The 22411-nt window shown below is 34.2% G+C and overlaps 1 protein-coding gene and 1 long non-coding RNA gene across 2 annotated transcripts; both read right to left on the minus strand.

Annotated features, from left to right (window-relative positions):
- Positions 1-8160: 8160 nt before the first annotated feature.
- On the minus strand, positions 8161-15554 carry LOC131174451 (uncharacterized). The gene is made up of 2 exons (XR_009144749.1): positions 9387-15554; positions 8161-8426 (listed from the first exon to the last, which is right to left on the minus strand). It is a non-coding gene; the product is annotated as an uncharacterized LOC131174451 (long non-coding RNA).
- A 2666-nt stretch (positions 15555-18220) lies between these two features.
- LOC110631839 (zinc finger A20 and AN1 domain-containing stress-associated protein 1) lies at positions 18221-20302 on the minus strand. Its single transcript, XM_021779810.2, has 2 exons — positions 19978-20302; positions 18221-19166 (listed from the first exon to the last, which is right to left on the minus strand). Exon 2 carries the CDS (start codon positions 19148-19150, stop codon positions 18620-18622), a length of 531 nt encoding a protein of 176 aa, XP_021635502.1. The 5' UTR covers positions 19151-19166; positions 19978-20302; the 3' UTR covers positions 18221-18619.
- Between the last annotated feature and the right edge of the window lie 2109 nt (positions 20303-22411).

Consider the following 22411-nt stretch of genomic DNA (forward strand, 5'->3'; position numbering starts at 1 on the left):
AAGAAAGTTGTGCTTTTAAGTCATGGCCACACCAACCATGAAATGGGTGATGGATTTGATTTTATGTTTCGTTTGTCGTTAGGTTGGGATAATTCTCATTCAACAATCTATTGAATTGCTAATTCATTAGTTATTGTATACATATGGTTTGAGCGTGAGTGATGATGAAGATGGGAAGGCTAAATCAAACTCTCTGAGAAGATAGCAAATTTTTAATTAAGTGGTAAGGAGGTTCCATCAACATGTCACCTAACCAAATTAAGTTAATGTAATGGTAAAGAATGCTTGTGATTTAACACTTGAACTCAACATGACCAAAAAATTCAATCAATAATCCTTTTCACCGGAGAATGATCATTTCTTATTCTTTTATTTCATTTTTAAATTTAAAAGATTAGAAAGAATCGACGTGAAAAATCATTATGCATTCATGGGGCACATATGCAAGTGACAATGGTTGAGGACATGAACATCATCAAATTGTCCAAGAGGAACACCAGAGCCGTGGTCCATATATGGTTACTAATTGAACAATGGGATTTTTCATTTTTTCTTTCATGAGGAGCTTCTTCGATTATTTGCCTAAAGTCAATTAATTCTTAAGCCTGAGCTGAGCAAAAAGAGGATGTGAAATGCTTAGCTTGATACAGCCATACAGCTTTCAATCACACTGTAATGTAAATCATTACACACTGTAAACCCTTATTTTGTGATGAGTATGTGCATTGAGGTCGTGGGAAACCCGATGATGAAAAATTGTATAACTATAAGATATAATTGAAGGTATGGAACTGAATTATTAATTTCGTGGCATGATCTTGAAAAAAAATAATAATATGCTTTTTGGGAAATTAATTTAATTTAAATAAAATTTTGTTTTGTTTAAATTTGATATGGGTAGTTCTTAAATGGACTTAATTGAGTTTAATTGGGCCCATGAGTCTAAAAAAGCCTAGTTAAGAATTTTAAATAAGACCTATTGGTTGGAATACCTCACCCATATCTCAGTCTCACCCAAATTCCTCAATCTCAGTTGTTTAAGTTATCTGAAGCTTATCACACTAGGATTTCAAACCCTACCACATCTCTTCCTCACTTTCTATTGGTGCCTTCCCCTTCCCCTCTCTTACTATTGGTTGAAACACCTCATCCATATCTCAGTCTCACCCAAATTCTGCAATCCTAGTTGTTTAAGTTATCTAAACTTTATCACCCTACGACTCCAAACCCTATCACACATCTCTCCCAAAACCCTATAAATACCCCCGCTGATAAAAAAAAAAAAAAAAAAGAGGAGAAAGAGAGGAGAAAGAAAAAAGTGGAGGAGAAGACAAAAAAAAAATTAAAGAGATGAATAGCCAAAATTCTTTCAGTTCTTTTTTTTTTGGTGATTTTTTTTAAAGGTTAGTTCTTTTATTGTCTTTTCAAGATCTATGCCATGTAATGTTTAATTCTATGTTTCTTGTTTTTAATTTATTTTATATGTTCATATAGATCATGTAATCATGATTAATTTGAAGGGATACACAACTCTGCATGTGTTTAGTTTCTGTCTCTCATATTTTTATTATTTTTTGTTATTTTATGAATCTGTAAAAAATTTATAAAAATTATATTCATATTCTACACAAAATTCTATTAATTTTAGGCTCAAGAATCACTAAAAATGCTTTAATATTTTGTAAGTTATGGCTGTTTGAAGTTAGGATTCATGTAAAATCGATTTACAGGATACCCGACTTGTGGAGCCTATATCTCCCCTGTTTCTTAATATTTTTGTGTAAATCTAGTGTCTAAAATTAATTTCAGAATCTTATGAATCTTTTCCAATTGGTTTTGTATTCATATCCATTGTGGTTAATGAGTTATAAATTTTACAAAAAAGTAATATGATTTTGTCACTTAGAAAAGTTACGATTTATGTAGACCATTTGGCTAAGGTTTTGTTTGATTTATAAATTTTATGATCTTGTATGATATGCAGGCTGTCTTCTGTAATTTTTTTTATGATTTTTAGGCATGTCTAACTATTTTTAAAAAATCAAATTTGTTGCTACCGTTAATCTGTCAGAATTTGAAAATTGTATATTTATGCATGTTCTTGTATTTTCTTGGGTTTTAATTGGTATTTGATCTATTTTTCTGTTTTCTTTTAATTCAAGAAGTGTTATGAAGTGTTTGAATCATGTTAGAAGATTTAGACCATTAGGTAGTTGTAACTAATTAGGAATCTTAACCCTTTAGGAGACTAGAGTTAAAATCAAATGTAAATTGTTATTAATATTTTCTTTATTTCTTTTATTTTCTTTAGTTTCTTTATTTTTTATTACAAATAAAATTGGTAAGTAGCCCTAAAGTAAGTACCAAAGAGAGTATTTATGTGGAGCTTATGTGGATCTAAACGAGAGTAAGCCAGGGATATTATTGCTATACTAGAAGAGAAGACCCTTTTTTAAGGGTAGCTTGCCCCAATGGTAACTGCATTTATTAACAGGTAAGTAGCTCTAAACTCCTCGAATAACTATTGGCATGAAATTGTAGTAATAATAAAATTTTTATTTGGTAAATTAAAATTAACTTTGTTTTTAATTTAGCTGACTTTTGCATGTAATTAATTTAAATAAATACTTTATAAATTAAAATTAATCTTGTTTGTAAATTAAACTAACATTGGCATGTAAAATAAATTTAATTTAACACTTGGTAATTTAAAATAAATTTGCATGATAGAAATCTGTATTAGGTTGTGATTGTTTGGGCCTTGTATGATATTAGAATAAATTATACATGTACATCATTAACTTAGTTCAATTATCCTTAGGGTAACTTGGTGAGAATTAATTAATTAGGCTAAATAAAAACGTAGGGTTATTTGAAATTGAATTTGTTTGTAAATTAAATTCTCAATAATAAATTAATGTTAGCCATTTGGTAAATATCATTTAAATAATTAGCAACTCCATAGATAAGAATTACTTGTGCATGAAAATTGTGTGTAAACAATAACCCTTTTGTGAATTACTTGCGTGTGTAGGATTAGAATTGCATTTTTTAGGATAAAGTTTAATAAAGGAATAATAAATAAGTCTGCTAGAAATATTAGTAGAGGACTGGCACTTGAATCAATGAGGTTAGATCGGGCATAAGGGGTGCCTAACACCTTCCCCTTCCGTACCCACTATCCCGAACCTAGACATTGGGCTATAGTAATGATGGTTATGGAAACTCTGCAAGGAGTAAGTTGCCATCCATGACCCTCGGAAGAAACACTGAATATGTCCCGGTTATTACCCGGGTGGCGACTCCTATTTATCTATGCCTTCGTGACATAAATCCTTAGTATCGTGGTAATGTTATGGGAAGACGGTACTTACTAGTGGTTTGATTCTATTAGGATTGTATGAAGTACATGTCTAGGAAATGCTGTCTAAGGAGGTGGTACTTAAGTGAGACTATTGTGACTCCACCATCTTTCCTAGGCATTACCTGGTGCATTTTATATAATTCTAATGGATGATATTTTGTCTCACGCCCTCCCCCTCCCCCTCCCCCTCCCACAGTTTGGCGACTCCACTGGGGATTAAATGGATAGTTACTTTAACATGTTTCTATTAGTCTAATATTATTCATTTGTTAAACTTTTTGCATTGCACTATACTATCACATGGATCACTCTTACCCATTTTTAGCCCCACTAGTACTTGCCAAGGAGACCATAGTTTCACTCGAGCTATGACAAATTGGTGAATGCTAGCACCCTACGCCTGTACCTTCAAGTATGTAAAAGAGCCACAGCTCCAGCCGTCATGCTTAATGGATAAGCTCTCGCATGGGTGACCCTTTTCCTACCCAATGAAGCCCATGAGCCATAGATTTCAAGCTTATGCACCTCATAGATTTTTGTTATGCTGGATTTACAACCTTACTGTTTAAACCATAAGTTCTAGTGGTAGTTGAGATGAACCTAGGCCTATGCATAGGCCCAATGTGTGTATAGGCCCAAGTCCATTTCAAAACCCATGTTAAGCAAGAGGATGCTTACTTATGGTTAAACTTTAAGGATATAAATCATTTGTTTGTAAGGGGAAGATCGTCCTGCACCACCCCCTGTTGGTGTGTCTAGTGTACCGTAGCCTATGATAGAATTTTTTCTTATCCTGCATGTGAGAGTTGAAGGTATAAGGAGGCGAAGATTCAATTCTTGAGATTTTTTTTTTAATTCAGTTTTTGATCCGATTTTAGTTCAGTTTATATGGTCTAGTTTTGGTTTAGTTTTGGTTCTATTGGTATGGTTCAGTTTTGGTTTTGTAAAAGTAAAGGCAAAAAAAAAAAAAGAAAAAAAAGAAAAAAATGGTTCATTCATGCATTGCATTCATGTACATAGCATGCTTAGGTTAATCCTTAAATCCTATTTTTTTTGAGCAAACATAGCCTCAAAATACACCAAAGAGACTTCCAATCAGGTCACTTGGGTTAGGGAAGGGAAGATACTAGTAAGAATTTCACCTGCACTACTTAAGATGGAAGAAACTATGGCCGTACTTGATGAAATATTGAACGCTAAGATATTTGAGCTAGAAGAGACAATTGTGGTCAACTTTAGAAAGAGGCCTCGGGGTAGGCCAATTAAGTGGCATTAAAGTTATTGAGGTTCAAATTGTGTCTCACACCCCAAGGAGATTTTTTCCAATTCAACCAACCCTTATCCGAAGTTTTGGAGCGTCTCAAAGTTCAAGACCTCCTATAGCTCTTAGCACCCAGACCACTACCAAATCCACTCTCACCTAGCTATGATATCAACCAATGTTGCCTGTTCTACCAAGCCCACGGTTATGACACCGACTGATGCTTTCAACTTAAGCATGATATCTAAGACCTAATTGATGCCAAAAGGATAATTGACCCAGAAAATCAACCCAAAAGCCCCATGCCTAGCTAAAATTTCTATCTACATCAGGTCTCTACATGATCTCCATCACCCCAAATAACCCTAACAGAATTATTGACTTTATCCAACCCATCCAAAAGCCCAATGAACCTCAATCTATAATGGTTGTTGACATTTGTGATAATTCTAGCTATGATGAGGGTCCTTTAGATGTTTTGACCAATTTTGATGAGGAGGTAGTTGCATTACAACTAGATGGTTCAGTTCCAATAGTGTCAGATTTTCAAGTTGTTGGGATCTATAAAAACTAGATGGATCTAAAAGTGGCTACTATGAAGAAAGGGATGAAGTTTTTTCTTAACACATGCCTAGGAGAAAGTATAGATGGTCTGGTGACTTTTCTTGAGATGAAGGGGTAGATCACAAGGTATGATTTGGGCTATGAGCCAACTAAAGAGGAAAAAGAGTCAAAACCTCCTAAGTTCTTGAAAGAGAGGGGCAATTACCTGAACATATGATTAAGGGTTATCACATGTGAAAGAGCTAAAGCAGAAAATCAGTACCATTAATCTAAGGACTGCATGGAAAGCCAAACACCTAAGGCTACACCCCTAAGTTTAAGTATGTCTTTTGTAATGCTCATAGTAGTGATACCAATGTTTTTAATTCTGATGTACTTGATAAAGATTTTGAGGCAAAGATCAATAACATGACATACATTTTGCTTACTTATTTGATGTTTATTCTAATAGGCGTATGCATGGCATTGATAATCATTTAGAATTTATTTCTATTAATGCATCAAAATCAACCTCTATTAATTTGGGTACACCAAATAATCCTAAAGACATTAAGTTAGCTGAAGATTTAACCCAAAAAGAAAGAGATAAATTTATAGCCTTTTTAACAAAGTACCAATAAGCACATGCCTTAAGCTTAAAATTGGATGGCTGATTCCCAAGCCAAGCTAGTGTCCCCATAGGAAAAGAATGATCAAAAGTTGACTTATCTAGTTATCCTAATGAGGAGTAAAATTTTATGCTATGAAGGATTAATAGTAGCACATGTGGACCTAGAGGGAGAACGAAAATGATATGAAGACATAAGGAGGTCTCTGGAAGTGAGAGAATACTCGCAATAAGTCTACAAAAGATATAGAGCAATAATTCATAGATTAGCCACTCAACTTACTTTAGCTGGGGGGCAACTCTACAAACTCTTATGTGTGATAGAAAAATAAGCTGAGCAAATAATAAAAGAAGTACATGCAGAAATGTGTGATCCCCATATAAATGGAAATGTTCTAGTTGGGAAAAAAAATATTTGAAACATATAAAGATTGGCCTGAAAAACTCCTTTATATTCTTTAAGATTATCATAGTACTACAAGGACATCCACAAGGGCAACCCTATTCTCTTTAGTGTATGGGACTAAAGTAGTACTATCCATTAAGCAAGAGGTCAAATCCTTAAGAGTGTTAGAAGCTAAGATCCTAGAAAATGAGTGGGCCTAAAAGAGATATGAGGAACTAGCTTTGATTGATAAAAAGAGGATGTGAGCCTTGTATCGTGTGCAGGCTTATCAGAGGAAGATAGCAGAGCCTTTAATAAGAAGGTGAAGCCAAGAAAGATCAAAGAGGGAGACATGGTTTTAAAACAAGCTCGGCCCATCCCTTTTGATTTAAGAGGAAAGTTTACCCAAGCTAGGATGGTCTATACATAGTCAATAAGATCTTGCCACAGTAAGAATATCAGACCTGGATGAGAATGAATTTCAAAAATCAGTCAATTTAGATAAGCTCAAATGGTACTTTGTGTGAGATAGGTCTGCTAGGCTGAAAACCTACAAAGGCGGTCTAGGCAAAAGTAAGGGTTAAAGAAAAAAAAAAAAAAAAGAAGAAAAGCAAAAAAATACTAGATTGAAAATTTGCAAAATGTGGTATAGGCAAAAGAAGAGATGAGAGAAGATATGGATGGAAAACCTAAAAAGGATATTCAGCAGGTTATAAAGCTTATTTCTAACTTTGGAAGGTTGAAAATTTGGTAAAACTAAATGTAAGAGGGAGTAATGGTGTACCTGAATAGATAAAGAAGGTTTTATTGCATTAACCAAGAATAATTTTTATTTAATTATGATTGTGAATATTTGTGTCTTAAGGGATACATCAAATGATTAGATAATTGAACATCATTATTTTGATTTAATCTATGTATTGTGAGTATGATAGAATAGGTGCTTGATATGAATGCCCTGGTAATTGTCTAATTTCAAAAAAAAAAAGAAAAAGAAAAATAAAAAGAAAAGAAAAATAAAAAGAGAAGAAAAAAAGAGAGCTTGCTAAGTGGAAAACCCAAAAGGGCTGCTTAGGCAAAAGTTAGAGCAAGCCCGCTGAAATGAAAACTCGAAAGAGCATTTCAGGCAAAAGTTAGGGCATAAAGAATAGAGTTCATGGAAGAGAAATGAGTCAAGGCAGAAACCATTGGAGGAGAGAAGAAAAAGAAAAATAAGAGGGAAATTATATTGTGACCTTAAGAAAGTCTTTTTTTAGTGAACAATTCTTAAAAAATTTGAGGTTATAAGAAAGTTTTTACAAAAAGAGGCCCCCCAGAGGACTAAGTTTTTTTAGAATCTCTAGTAAAATCAGCGTGCCAGTGATAGGAAGTAGCATATAGAAAGTATAAAAATCAAAGTGAATTTTGAGACCCAGTCATCCCAATTTTTCCAAATCATGAATTAGATATATTTTAGTAAGTCCTTAGACATTGTTTAGGGCCCACAACATAGTTGTGTAAGGCATAAAAAAACATGCATCAACATGTCACCTGTAGGTGTGTAAGGCATAGAATAACATGCATCACCACAATTTCAAGTGTCAAACTACGAGTGTCACACCTTACCCCTTTGTAAGGCATAACATAATCCCGTAGAATACCTAATGAACTACCGAACTTCGCCTACCGATAATTCATTAAGTACACTACAAGGGATTTTAAAACTATTTTCTTGCATTTTGGAAGTAGTGAGCATTTTGGTAGGAATTAAAATCATTTATTCAAAGCTTATAAACTAGTAAGAATTTTTGTCCATTTTAAATTTTACCGCAAATTTTATAAAAATTTTGACAAAGTTCTGTCTGTATTTTGAGAAAACAGTTCTTCAAATACCTGTGAAAAACACTTTCAATATATTTACACAACTCCCAACCACTACATAATTTAAGAGTCAACTCAATTTAATCCACTTCAAAAATAATTCCACAATCCAATCAAAGTTTATCATCTCAAAATATTTAATAACTTCATTCACATTGCATAAGGTATGAAATTCACAAACTACAAATGTTAATTTACAAAAAGAAGTTCCAAAAATAATATTATTACAATTTATTATACAACTGCTCACTTTACATTGATACTTATGACATTACAGTATTTACATCAAAATAATTACAAGAGTATAAAACAATACCCGTACAAAATTGATCAAGAGTTGTTGTCAATCTCGCAGCTCACTCTGCTGCTTTCTCTTTGCTCTTATCTGCGACAGCAAACTAAGCTATCGCTGAGTATAAAAATATTCAGTGGTGCACAATAAAAATTTAAAATATAATACATAAATCATTCATTATCAAATCACAATTTAAATATTTCTCAATCACATTTCACAGGTTACTAAAATTCCTAATAACACAATTTGGTGAAATAGTTCAATAAACACAGTGTTGCCAAATCATACACAACTTAAGCCATGACACAAAATTTTCGATCAATGCCGCGTTGTACACTACGATAAAGCAATCTACAACCCCACTAATCGAAATCAATGAGGGAGGTGGCTAGCTAGCTAATGAGTACTCATCCGATGTCACAGGAACAAAACCGTGCGGGCCGAGGCCCAAAGCGGACAATATCTACCCACGTGAGGCCCCCATGACATTTGGTATCAGAGCCGACCCATCTTGGTCAACTCACGCCAAGCGCACAGAGGTGTAAGCAGAGTGGCCGGACTGCAACGAGGTCGTTGCAGGATCGGGTGGGGGAGATGTCACAGAGGTGACTCAATCCCACATCGGCCAAGTATGGGGGAGTAACTGGGCTAATATGAAGGGGGTGGCCTTGCTTGGGTAGACGCATTTTGGGTTGGGCAGAGGCTCGGCCCAGGAATAAAATCGTGCAGGCCAAGGCCCAAAGCGGACAATATCTACTCACGTGAGGCCCCCGTGACATTTAACTGGTAAGCAAGAGAGGGAGGAAAATAATCGATCTCACCACATAAATGGAGGAATGATAATAAGGCACTGTCATGCTAAGTGTGAATCAAAAATCAATTTCAAACATTTTATTCAAATGATTCGTGAAAAATCCAATAAATTTCCAAAGTCATAATTTCATTCACAAGATAGCAACACAATTCATAATTAACTTTAAATTTTCATAAATCACACTAAATCAATTTTTCAATGACAAAAGGTTCAAATAAGGTTTATTGTGCACAAACCTGACGTGAGTCGCCTCTGGGCCTTGACTCAGTATCTTCGAGCTTCCAAGTCTTTTTCAGCTGAAACACATAGTTCACAGTGTTTCAATACCATAACTTAGCATAAATTCAAAAATAAATTTAACTTCACTTTTACCTAGCTCTAATGTGCTAAACTCGACGTTCTTGAAATTTTTTATGTTTCGGGTTACTATTCACTACACTATTCAAGTCAAATTATTGACTTTCTAAGGCTTAATAGGTATGGGAATTTCAACTTCACCCACATACCACATTTTGGTCACCAAACTTGTTAGTTTTGGTCATTTTCTCAAAACTTAGGTCTTTTAGGCAAAATTGCCGAATTTTCAGTTTTGGTATCTAAGTTTGCACTGTTCCATTGGTCACTTTACTGTTAGAATTTGACAAAACTTCCTTCATAGAAAATGTTTCTTATTGTCTTAAGTTTATTCTCCTTTTTGAATCACTCCAATTGGAGTTTTGTAGCTTAAGTTATATGCAAATTACGTTTACTGTTCATGCTGCAGAATTTTGTTTTGGCAGATTATTGATTCCAATTTTGTTCAGCAATTTGATCAAGTTAGGTCCATAATTTGGTCTAATTTTCTTCATATGAAATGTTCTACTATGCCTTAGGTTTCCATCGGTTTAAGAATCACATAAATCAGAGTTTTCTAGAGAGAGTTATAGCCATTGAAACTTTACTGTTCATATGGTAAATCTGCAGTTTTGCAGGTTCAGTGATCCAACTTTGCTCAGTGATTTGATTGGGTTAATGGCATAATTTGGGTTTGTGTTCATCATGAAAGTTTTAGATCTATATCTCATCTAACCACTGGTAAAATTTCAGGTCATTTTGACCTGCCTAGCTCGAGTTATGACTAAATGAACAAATACTGTTCATTTGGTCAGTTTGTGCAGGGCAGCCTGCAATTTTTCAACTTTAGTCAATTTGTTCACTAGGTTTCAGTCACTTTTTGGGCATGCTTCGTAAATAAAAATTGTGTCATTTAGTACCTATTTTCATCCCCAATTAGTCCCATATCCATTGGATTTGTAAAATTCTATTTTTGGTCCTTCAAAGTTGACTTTTGGTCATGGTGCATACCCAATCCGAATTTGACTTTGATTCAAACACTTCTAACACACTTAATTAGGTCACAAATGGCCATTTCTTTCCTTAAACTATGTCAAAGACATCATTTAGCACTTCTTCACATTTTTGGTCCCTAAACCCTAATGTCCAAACCCTAATCCACACTAATTTGTTGCATTTACTTGATTCCATGCCTTTAACCATAGTCATTCAACTAAATAAGATTTATATACCCATTCAAACTATTCAAATCATGCAAATCACCCTCCCCCCTTCATACTGGTCGAATTTCAATTTGGTCCCTCAAACAAATTTTCTTTCTATTTTAAGTTTATTTACAAGTCATTCAAGCTAAAAACACAACAAATAATCTCAAACTTTCAAATTGATGTGCTTACCTCAACTTTGATATCCAATCTTCAATTTTTCTCCTCTTTTCTTCTTTCTTTCTGGTTAAATTTCTTTCTCAAGGAAAGGGAATAAGGTTTTATGGAGTGATTATGAAAGAAGTTGGGATTTGGTAAGAGTTTCAAAGCTTAAAGACAAGCTTTTAATGGAGTTTGCAATGGTGAGGGAGAGAGAGAGGATGAGGCGGCAAGTTTGGGTAAGGAAGACAATAATTTTTTGTTTTTCTTTTCTTTTCTTTTATTCACTTATGGAAGACCAAAAAATCCCAATTAAATAAATATATTAAGTATTGTTTTTATGGCATCATGCATGATGTCATCACCTTTTTACTTTTTCATTTCCTTTTTTTTTTAATTTATTTATTTCTATTAGTTCTTTAATTTAATTCTCGATTCAGAAGTTTTCTTTTCTCCGATTTTATTTGACAGTTAGGTCAAGAGTCAACTCTCGGGGTCAATTGACCAAATTGCCCCTCGCCGGTTTATCCCGGTTTGCAATTAATTATATATTTCTTCCGGCTCCCTGACCTAATTATTTGATTGGCTTAACAGTTCTTTTTCGTGATTTTCTCTTTTCCACTGTGTTTATAAGGGTCCTAAGGATCGCGACGTCACATTTTACGGTTCGAAATTTAGTTTAAAATGACTTCGCAGTCATTCCTGAGAAGGTCACCCAACGCTGTGACTCTCGGCTCGTTTAACTTCTTATGTTCTGTTTTTCTTGTTTATACTTAACTAATTGGACATTACTAATTATTTGTGTTTGTTATTTATCTAGTTGTCTTAAGTGTGGTTCTAATCCCCTTAATTATCCGGACCGACACCGGTCACCAGAATAGTGAAATATACCAGGCTATACAAATAGGGGTGTTACAACGAGGGGGTCTGATTCTTCCTCAAGATAGCGAGGGAGATACGTAGGTAGTTTAGGACTGCAGTCCTAAGACATATATTTTTTGGTAAGTCCTTAAACATTGTTTAGGGTATATGACATAGTTGTGTAAGGCGTAGAAGAACACGCATCAACATGTCACCTGTAGGTATGTAAGGCGTAGAAGAACATACATCACCACAGTTTCAAGTGTCGAACTACGAGGGGGTCTGATTCTTCCTCAGGATAGCGAGGGGGATAAGTAGGCAGTTTATGATCATGGTCCTAAATACGAACCCACAACATTTCATGACAGATGTTTTTTGGTAAGTCCTTAGACGTTATTTAGGGCACATGGCATAGTTGTGTAAGGCGTAGAAGAACACGCATCAACATGTCACTTGTAGGTGTGTAAGGTATAGAAGAACATGCATCACCACAGTTTCAAGTGTCGAACTATGAGTGGGTCTGATTCTTCCTCAGGATAGCGAGGGGGATACGTAGGTAGTTTAGAACTACGGTCCTAAATACGAATCCACAACATTTCAAATCACACAGTTGCTATTGTCATGAGACCGTAGCTAGTCTCATGACACAGAGTGTATCGACAGAGCAAGATGCACTCAATTTTCACATGACACAGTTATCACTGTTATGAGACCGTAGCTAGTCTCATGACGCAAAGTGTATCGATAAAGCAAGATACACTCATTTTTCACAAGACACAGTTATCACTGTTATGAGACCGTAGCCAGTCTCATAACATAGAGTATGTCGACTAAGCAAGATATACTTGATCTCCATAGCCAATGTTTCATAGTTATTAGAAATTTGAGTTTCACTTTGACGAAACTTGAGCAATGTTTTCGCATTGATTTTAACTTTTGCCAAAGTGAGGGGCAAACTGTAGACCCTTATCTTGTGATGAGTATATGCATTGAGGCCGTGGGAAACCCAATGATGAAAAATTGTATGACTATAACACATAATTGAAGGCATAGAACTAAATTATTAATTTCGTGGCATAATCTTGAAAAAAAAAATAATAATACGCTTTTTGAGAAATTAATTTAATTTAAATAAAATTTTGTTTTGTTTAAATTTGATATGGGTAGTTCTTAAAAAGAGTTAATTGAGTTTAATTGGGTCTCATGAGCCTAAAAAAGTCTAGTTAGAAATTTTAAATAAGACCTATTTAATTTATTTTTCAAAAATTAAAATAAAAAAATATATTTTTCTCTATCCCTCTCTTCCTATTGGTTGGAACACCTCACCCATATCCTAGTCTCACCCAAATTCCTCAATCCTAATTGTTTAAGTTATATGAACCTTATCACACTAGGATTTCAAACCCTACTACACATCTTCCTCACTTTCTATTAGTGTCTTCCCCTTCCCCTTCCCCTTCCCCTTCCCCTCTCTTCCTATTAGTTGAAACACCTCATCCACATCTTAGTCTCACCCAAATTCTGCAATCCTAGTTGTTTAAGTTATCTAAACTTTATCACCCTATGACTCCAAACCCTATCACACCTCTCTCCCAAAACACTATAAATACCCTACTGATAAAAAATTAAAAAAAAAAAAGGAGGAGAAAGAGAGGAGAAAAAAAAAGTGGAGGAGAAGATAAAAAAAAAATTAAAGAGAGGAATAGTCAAAATTCTTTAAGTTCTTTTTTTTTCTGGCGATATTTATTAAAGGTTAGTTCTTTTATTTTCTTTTCAAGATCTATGCCATGTAATGTTTAATTATATGTTCCTTGTTTTTAATTTATTTTATATGTTCATATAGATCATGTAATCATGTTTAATTTGAGGGGATACACAACTCTGCACATGTTTAATTTCTATCTCTCATATTTTTATTATTTTTCGTTATTTTCTGAATCTGTAAAAAATTTGCAAAAATTATATTCACATTCTACACGAAATTCTATTAATTTTAGACTCAAGAATCACTAAAAAAGCTTTAATATTTTGTAAGTTATGGCTGTTTGAAGTTAGGATTCCTGTAAAATCCGATTTGCAAGATACCCGACTTGTGGAGCCCATATCTCCCTTGTTTCTTAATATTTTTGTATAAATCTAGTGTCTAAAATTAATTTCAAAATCTTATGAATCTTTTTCAATTGGTTTTGCGTTCATATCTATTATGGTTAATGAGCTATGAATTTTACAAAAAAGTAGTATGATTTTATCACTTAGAAAAGTTACGATTTATGTAGACTATTTGGCTAAGGTTTTATTTGATTTATAAATTTTATGATCTTGTATGATATGTAGGCTGTCTTCTGTAATTTTTTTTTATGATTTTTAGGCATCTCTAACTATTTTTAAAAAATCGGATTTCTTACAACCGTTAATCTGTCAGAATTTGAAAATTGTATATTTATGCATGTTCTTGTATTTTCTTGGGTTTTAATTGATATTTGATCTATTTTCTGTATTCTTTTAATTCAAGAAGTGTTATGAAGTGTTTGGATCATGTTAGAAGACTTAGACCATTAGGTAATTGTAACTAATTAGGAATCTTAACCCTTTAGGAGACTAGAGTTAGAATCCAATGTAAATTATTATTAATATTTTCTTTATTTCTTTTATTTTATTTAGTTTCTTTATTTTTTATTACAAACAAAATTGGCAAATAACCCTAAGGTAAGTACCAAAGAGGGCATTTGCGTGAAGCTTATGTGGATCTAAACGAGAGTAAGCCAGGGATATTATTGCCATACTAGAAGAGCATATCTTTTTTTAAGGGTAACTTGCCCCAATGGCAACTGCATTTACCAATAGGTAAGTAGCTCTAAACTCCTCGAATAACCATTAGCATGAAATTATAGTAATAATAGAATTTTTATTTGGTAAATTAAAATTAACTTTATTTTTAATTTAGCTGACTTTTATATGTAATTAATTTAAATAAACACTTTGTAAATTAAAATTAATCTTATTTGTAAATTAAACTAACATTGACATGTAAAATAAATTTAATTTAACACTTGATAATTATAAAATAAATTTGCATGATAGAAATCTTTATTAGGTTGTGATTGTTTGGGCCTTATGTGATATTAGAATAAATTACACATGTACATAATTAACTTAGTTCAATTATCCTTAGGGTTAACTTGGTGAGAATTAATTAATTATGTTAAATAGAAACGTATGGTTATTTGAAATTGAATTTATTTGTAAATTAAATTCTCAATAATAAATTAATTTTCATCATATTGGTAAATATCATTTAAATAATTAGCAACCCCATAGATAAGAATTATTTGTGCATGAAAATTGTGTGTAAACAACAATCGTTTTGTGAATTACTTGCATGTGTAGGATTAAAATTGTATTTTTTAGGATAAAGTTTAATAAAGGAATAATAAATAAGACTTCTAGAAACATTAGTAGGGGACTGGCACTCGAATCAATGAGGTTAGACCAGACGTAAGTGGTGCCTAACATCTTCCCCTTCCGTATCCACTGTTCCGAACTTAGACATTGGGCTATGGTAATGACGATTGTGGAAACTCTGCAAGGAGTAAGTTGCCATCCACGACCCTCGGAAGAAACACTAAATATGTCCCGGTTATTACCCGGGTGGTGACTCCTGTCTATCTATGCCTTCGTGTCATAAATCCTTAGTACCGTAATAGTGTTATGGAAAGACGGTACTTACCAGTAGTTTGATTCTATTAGAATTGTATGAAGTGCATGTCTAGGAAATGCTGTCTAAGGAGATGGTACTTGAGTGAAACTATTGTGACTTCACAATCTTTGCTGGACATTAAATTATGCATTTTATATAATTCTAATGAATGATATTTTAACTCACGCACCCCTGTCTCCCCCCTCCCCCCCCACAAGCAACAAAGAAAAAAAAAAAGGGTTAGTCTGCTCCACCACGGCAGACCTTATGGGTTGGCTTTGTCCATGCCTCTGGCCTTATGGGTAGCTTTTAATTCCCCCAATTTCACTTTGTTTTTGATTAAGACTTGTCCGTTTTTCTTTCCAGAGATTGTGGTCCTCGAAGGGCCTTTAAAATAGCACTTTTTCATAAGGTCTCGTAGGGGTCACATTCATTTAGATTCTGTCCTATGTAAATCACAGGAAGTGCAAGTCAGTCCATTTTAGCCAAGAACTTGCAACATGTTCGCGGAAATTGCTATGCAGATCTGGCAGTAGTTCTTTATTCTAACCATGAGATTGAGATTTTCCTGTTGGCAGTTGATTAAAATAACAGAAAAGCCCCAGACCCGATGATGAAGCAAAATTATAGAATGGCATACATTAACACAGTTTGCCCCATTAGAAACACAGTTTGCCATCCCTCAGGACCCTTATAATCCTCTCAAAAGAAATATGAAAAAAAAGTTGGCTAATGCCTACAACCTTTCCTGACCTGTATGCATTGGTGTGCACACAGTGAGAGGCAGTACCATCGAATTTAGGCCACAAGTCCAAAAAATTGACATAAACAAAGGCTGCACAGTGCACTTCCACTGCAACGTTCATGATCAATTATATGTAGCTACCACTGTTGAAAACAAGGGTTAACCGGGTATAACACTTTCGCCCTCCTCGCAGCCCTCAAATTCGCTTTCATGGTTCATGCCCATTGAATTGATGTTTGTTGACGTTTTGGGCTCATAGCAAGTCTAGTTTTGCGGGCTTTTTAAGTTTCCTTAAATAGAATTCAATTAAGGCTGACATGCATGTTGATAGCCCAGTTCAAGTCGAAATATAATTAATTTAATTTACGTTAAACAACTTTATTTTAAATTTTTAATAACCACTTCTTTTTGGAATATTAATAATTTCTCTTTTTTTTTTCCCAAAAACAATTAATGCATGGGTTGGAAAGAAAATTACAAAGCATGACCCAAGGCCTAGTTACAATGGATCAAAGAAAAAGTCATGTCCTAAAGCCACCCAACTCCAATGGTCCCAACCAAAAAGAAACCACAACTAGGAGGCTTCAACCTGTAGTCACCGGTCCGACGGAAAAGAAGCATTGCCACTGACAACATCAAGCCAGAAGGCCGGAAAAAAAAAAAAAAAAGCATAGGAGGCCAAAGCATCGGGAAGAAAAAGTTTACGTCCAAAAGAGACCATCCCTTCGCAAACAACCATTTACCAGGCCAAATTACACTGCTGAAACAGGACTTTTAGACGGTAGGCTAAGCTCATTTAGACGCTATGGCTATTTAAGAGATTGAGTGTCAAACGGAGGACATAATTAAGTTACCAATCCACGTTCAACCCATCAATCCTAAGGGACAACCCAGGCAAAGCAACCCATACACCAGGGAACATAGATCTCCAATCACACACTGTAGATTCAGTTCGCTGGGTTAAAGGTTGAAGCTAAGAGGCGGACAGCCACTCTGCAATCGATAGGACCAACCAAAATTTATATACACACCGCCCAAAGGATATGGGAAGGACAAACACACTTTCGAGCAAGAGGAGAAAAGCCTTCCCCTACCCAAATGAGCGGAATAGTCACTTCGACGACTTTCTCCTCGGAAGCTAGAAACCAAATGAGAGATTCTCTCTATAACTAAAACGGTATGTTAACATAAAATGGCTATTAAATAGCTGCCTCTACCATTTGAATTCGAGGCAATTTTCAATCCTGGGCAATCCAACTTTGTTCATCTCATATAAAATCCCAACCATTATAAACGATCCAAGTCTTTTTGTCAACGCAGCACAAATGAAGAGTATTTTAGTATTTTTACAACACACCAAAAAAGAACGACCAAATAAGAGGAAACACCTTTTTCTAAACACTATGAAGCTTGATTGCCTCTTTGCCTTTTTTAGCTTCCAAATCCGGAAATCCCAACTCGCTAAGGAACTCCCTTGATACAACTTGTCTAGATCTACTTAATCATACTCAAAATACAAACACATAAATCCTACATGTGAAACTCAACATACATGCGTCTTGAATCCACAATCAGATATAGACAAGAATTTTCCCAGCAGATAATACTAGTAATCCATCCACATTTATTCACCAATTAAAATCCACATTCTATCATTCCTTTCCACCTAAAGGTTTGGGAATGTATACACTAAAGTTAAGGAGCTAAGTTGAAGAACACAGAACAGACAAGTTACGAAAGCAAATCGGAACTCACTATGGTGATTGTATGGTCTTCATATTAACAAAGGAACAAGGCTGCAACTACAGTGGAGGGTATTGTAAGGTGCTGTCTATCGAGCCTAATGGAACTAGGATAAGGCATAAAAGGGTAGTATTATAATGCATGGTAGTACAAACCATACAGACATGGGACGAGATGAATCTGCATTTGCATTAGCTCATTTGAATGGCGACAGCAAAAGGAACAAGAAGCAACAATGTTGATGACGTGAACTCCTCTTTTCGAGTACTCTAAGATAGCATACACATATCAATTATTATACACTAAAAATATTCAATTGGAGCAGGATTAAGAGGATATGCAGGGAGATGCCAATATAATAGTACAAAAAGACATTTTAGTCATATATACAAACAGAGCGCAAGCACATGAATAAACAGAGAAATGGATACACAGAGAAGTGGTATCAGCACCGAAAGAGGAAAGCTAAAAAGCAATTTAAAAGCAAACAATCCAAGTGACCCATTTTATTATGGAATCAACCTCCCCAACTCTCCCCAATGCAATCATCCAATCCAGCCAGTGCTTCTCCTCCTAATTCCACTATCCATAAACACTAACCAAACCAGCATTAAAACCAACCCTTTGACCCACTAACACTAATAATCTATAATTTAAAAAAAAAAAAACAACTAAACAAGAAAATCCAGACCCCATGAAGAAATTCAAATTACGATCCACAGAGGATCAGATCCTCTCCACCTTATCAGCTTTAACAACAGGGTTCGCCTTTGCGATCGCATTTCGGCCAGCGCCCTTGAAATCAAATGAGCAGTCATGATTCTCTGGGTACCGATGAGACCCACAGAAGGTGCTCCCGCACTTGCACTTAAATCCAGCCAAGCCAACCTTCTTATTGCAGCTAAAGCACCTATTCGCCGCTTTGGGCTGAGCCTGATCACCACCAGCCACCGAAGGCTCAGATGATGAAGAAGATAATTCAGAGACCGCCACAGGCTCAGAAAGATTAGGAACCACCACTGGCATCGCCACATCATGGGTATCAGCGATAACATCCTCTTTTTTGGATTTGATACTAAGAGTCTTCTCCATCGCCGCCTTGGCTGAGGCAGCCTGCTCTTCCTCGGCGCGAAGGTCGCGGTAGCACTTGGAACAAAGGTTCATGTTGGCCGCCGTCCCAAAAAATCCACATCCATTAGCGCAGAGAATTGGCTCAGAGGGAGGAAAGCTCGTGCCCTCGTTCTGCTCAGAACCCATCTTCAATCTCTTGTTTCTACACACGAAAACGAGGGTTAGGGTTTCGAAATTTTCTAGTTTTCGTTGAAATAAATCCGATGAGCCGCTGCAGAGATTGCGTAATGCGCTGTGATTTAGATGACACATAATACATACTATTTATGTACTTAGCATTAATAGATCGGTAAAATATTCACATTAATAATTTTACGAATCGTCGATTTTACCCTCTGACTGCATGCTCAAGAAACAGATGACCTCAGAAAGTATGAGGTCCACCAATGGAGTTTTCAACTTTTTTCCAGGGTATTATTGTCAATAAAACCATACTCCGTAAACTTTTGTGAGTTGTAAATCGTAGAAGTTTTTGGAAATACAAGTTTAGAAGGAAAGACAACGAGTACACGTGTATACTTAATTTCTAATTACTGAAATGTCCCCCACATACTCCTCTTTCAGCACGCATATTCATAATGGCAAAATTGACCCTACAAATTCCAGGTAGACAAATTCCAGCCCCTCGAAGAATCCAAAATTTATCGTTGGTTCCAGCTAATAGAATTTATCATCTGATTCTAAATGTTCATCGATTTTGGCAACTACTTCGATATGACTAACCGACTTGGACTGTCCAAGCTTCATGATTAAAGATCGAACGGCCAATAAAATTCACACACCAAGAAAGCTATCACTTAAAAAAAAAACAATTTCATTCGATTTCCATCGAATTTCATTACCCAACGCGAAGAAGAAATCCAAAAGAATCGCATCCAAAATTCGACTCAGTTATACAAAGACGCGATCTGTTGATGGAAAACCCAAAATTAAAAAAAGTTAAGAAGAGTTACCTGAAAATATTCGAGCCTACTCTCTCTTATCTCTTCCTTCGATTGCTCCAATTCGGAAATTACAAATTCCGATTCACGGGGAGAAGGAACAATTCTAAAAGTGTAGAAATATGAGGGGAGGAAGGCTGTGAAGGAGAACTGAGATTTTGATGTTGAAACTTGAAAGGAAGAAAAACCCTAATTTTGGACGCGATTATTAACTTTGAAAGAGGACAGAGGACATACTCTTCTCCTGTTTTTATGTTTTGTTTTCAAGGCTAGCCCACGGTTTCGTGTGGGAAATAAATTTTATACGCTCGTTTTTCATAAACTGCAAATGTTAGCTGTCCGATCATCTCATCGTGACGTCAAGCGGTTAGAATTTTTTTCCGAATTGTATGGTAGAAGAAATAGCATTTGAGCCTTGTAGGCAACGATTGGGTGTACCTGTGTAATTCTGGACCGCTTGCAGTATGATTATTAAAATTTCTTTTTTTTTTAAAAAAAAATATATAAAAGTGCTTTCTAAATAGCAGAGTTTTTTTTTTTTTTTAACGCATCTTTTTTTAAAATATTATTAAAAATTTTATTTTTAAATATTATTTTTAAAATTTTATAATTAAAATATATAAAATTAACTTTAAAAATTTTTAATAAACGTTTTGAGAGAATTTTTTTTAATATATGTTAAAATAATAATATCAAACAAATTTTATGTTACTTTATTTGCATAGCATTGATCTTTATTCTTCGTCTTGCAGCCAATGGCTTAATAGGCCGGCAATGTTGGGTCACCCATCCCCATGAAACATTATAATATCAAAATGATGTATGTACATTTATTTTTAGGCAAAAAAGCTATTTTCACCTTTAAATTATCCATTAAAAGTTAAATAAATTTTTAATTTTTTATTATCTAAAGAAGCTCTCTAACTATTTAAAATGGTAATATTAACTCTAATGTCAACAGAATTACACCGAATTTACTTCACCGACTAAAATACTTTCTATTTCTTTAAATATGATGCTCGTCCTGTCTTTCTCAAAAGTGTTATCCTGTTCCATCTTTGTCTTAAATACATCCTTCACTTGAGCATACATGAATGCACTAGAAAAGGACGGCAACTGTGATTCTGGGCAAGTTTCTATGGTAGTTTCAGTATTCTCAGCAATTTCACCATCTTCAATGTCAAACCATCAATAGAATCACTCAAATAATTTGACAGATAGAGACAAATAAAAATTAATTCTCATCAAGTAGGGCAAACAAAGGAAATATTTAAATAATCATTTCATATAGTGCAATGTTCTTAGATGAAGAAAGGAACCCTTCAAAACCTTTCAATACTCTCTAAAATGAAGTAATAATGAAATCAAGCTGAAACAAGGACAACCCAGGCAAATCCATATTTTTTGAACCCAATGACCTGGCATCAAGCAGGACATGCTAATTATTTTGTTGAGCCAACGCCATCCATTATAGAAATACTTGGCCTCAATAACTCTTGACTGCATTGGAAACACAAACAAACCAATTGTAGAGTCCTTCTTTCTCCTCTTCTTTCTTGAAATTTGCTTTCTCAAATCAATGGAACAGAGTTTAAGAGTTGGCCATTTCCCCTTCAATCATGCTCACCCAATGGAACTAAGAGATGGAGGTAGTGAATTAAGCTAAGGAAACCCTAATGGGTCTAATGGATCCATTGAATTGAAAAGATGACAAATTTTGTAAGAGGAAAATGTCTATTAGTTGTCTAGTGACCATGTGATTAATATCTGATTTAAAATAAGTTGATATCTGTCAAGTTATATATATATATGTGTGTGTCATTTTAAATAGTTTATGACCTTTTTTGGATCAACATCAATTTAAGAACTTATTTAACTTATAACTAATAATTTAAGTGCTAAAATAATCTTTTGTCTTTATTTTATCATACTAATGATTATAATCATTATATGTATATCAGCTTCACTAAATATAAATTTTACAGCAAGGACAACAAGCGCAAATCATTATACTATCTTATGTGTAGATTTCATCATTAACAAGTGTCACATTTTATTCATTAAATACGATTATTATTATTAATTTACATCTTAACAAGTATTTAATGAATCTTTATAAATAACAATTAATAATGATTAACTATTTAATAAATCATGCTCCTTTTGTTCATTTCGAGTGATGTTTTATGATTTTTTTATTTTAATTATTTTAGAAAATTAAACAATAATTAATTATTTTTTAAAATTTAACATTATCTATTATTATTCCCAATACATTCATCTATTAAATCATCTTTCTGTATTCCAAGAGAGTAACAAAAGTATTTTAGTCGATTATTAATATTTTTTTATATAAAAATAAGGCTATTCAATCTTTTCTTAATTTTATAATTAATATCAAAACATGAGTACTTTTCAATTTTATAATTACTATCAAAATGCGTAC

This window comes from Hevea brasiliensis, chromosome 16, assembly GCF_030052815.1.
Source record: "Hevea brasiliensis isolate MT/VB/25A 57/8 chromosome 16, ASM3005281v1, whole genome shotgun sequence".
Taxonomy (NCBI): Eukaryota; Viridiplantae; Streptophyta; class Magnoliopsida; order Malpighiales; family Euphorbiaceae; genus Hevea; species Hevea brasiliensis.

What these genes read in the sequence shown, in the direction of transcription:
- LOC110631839 (XM_021779810.2), bottom strand. Translation starts at nt 19,150, where the DNA reads ATGGGTTCTGAGCAGAACGAGGGCACGAGCTTTCCTCCCTCTGAGCCA.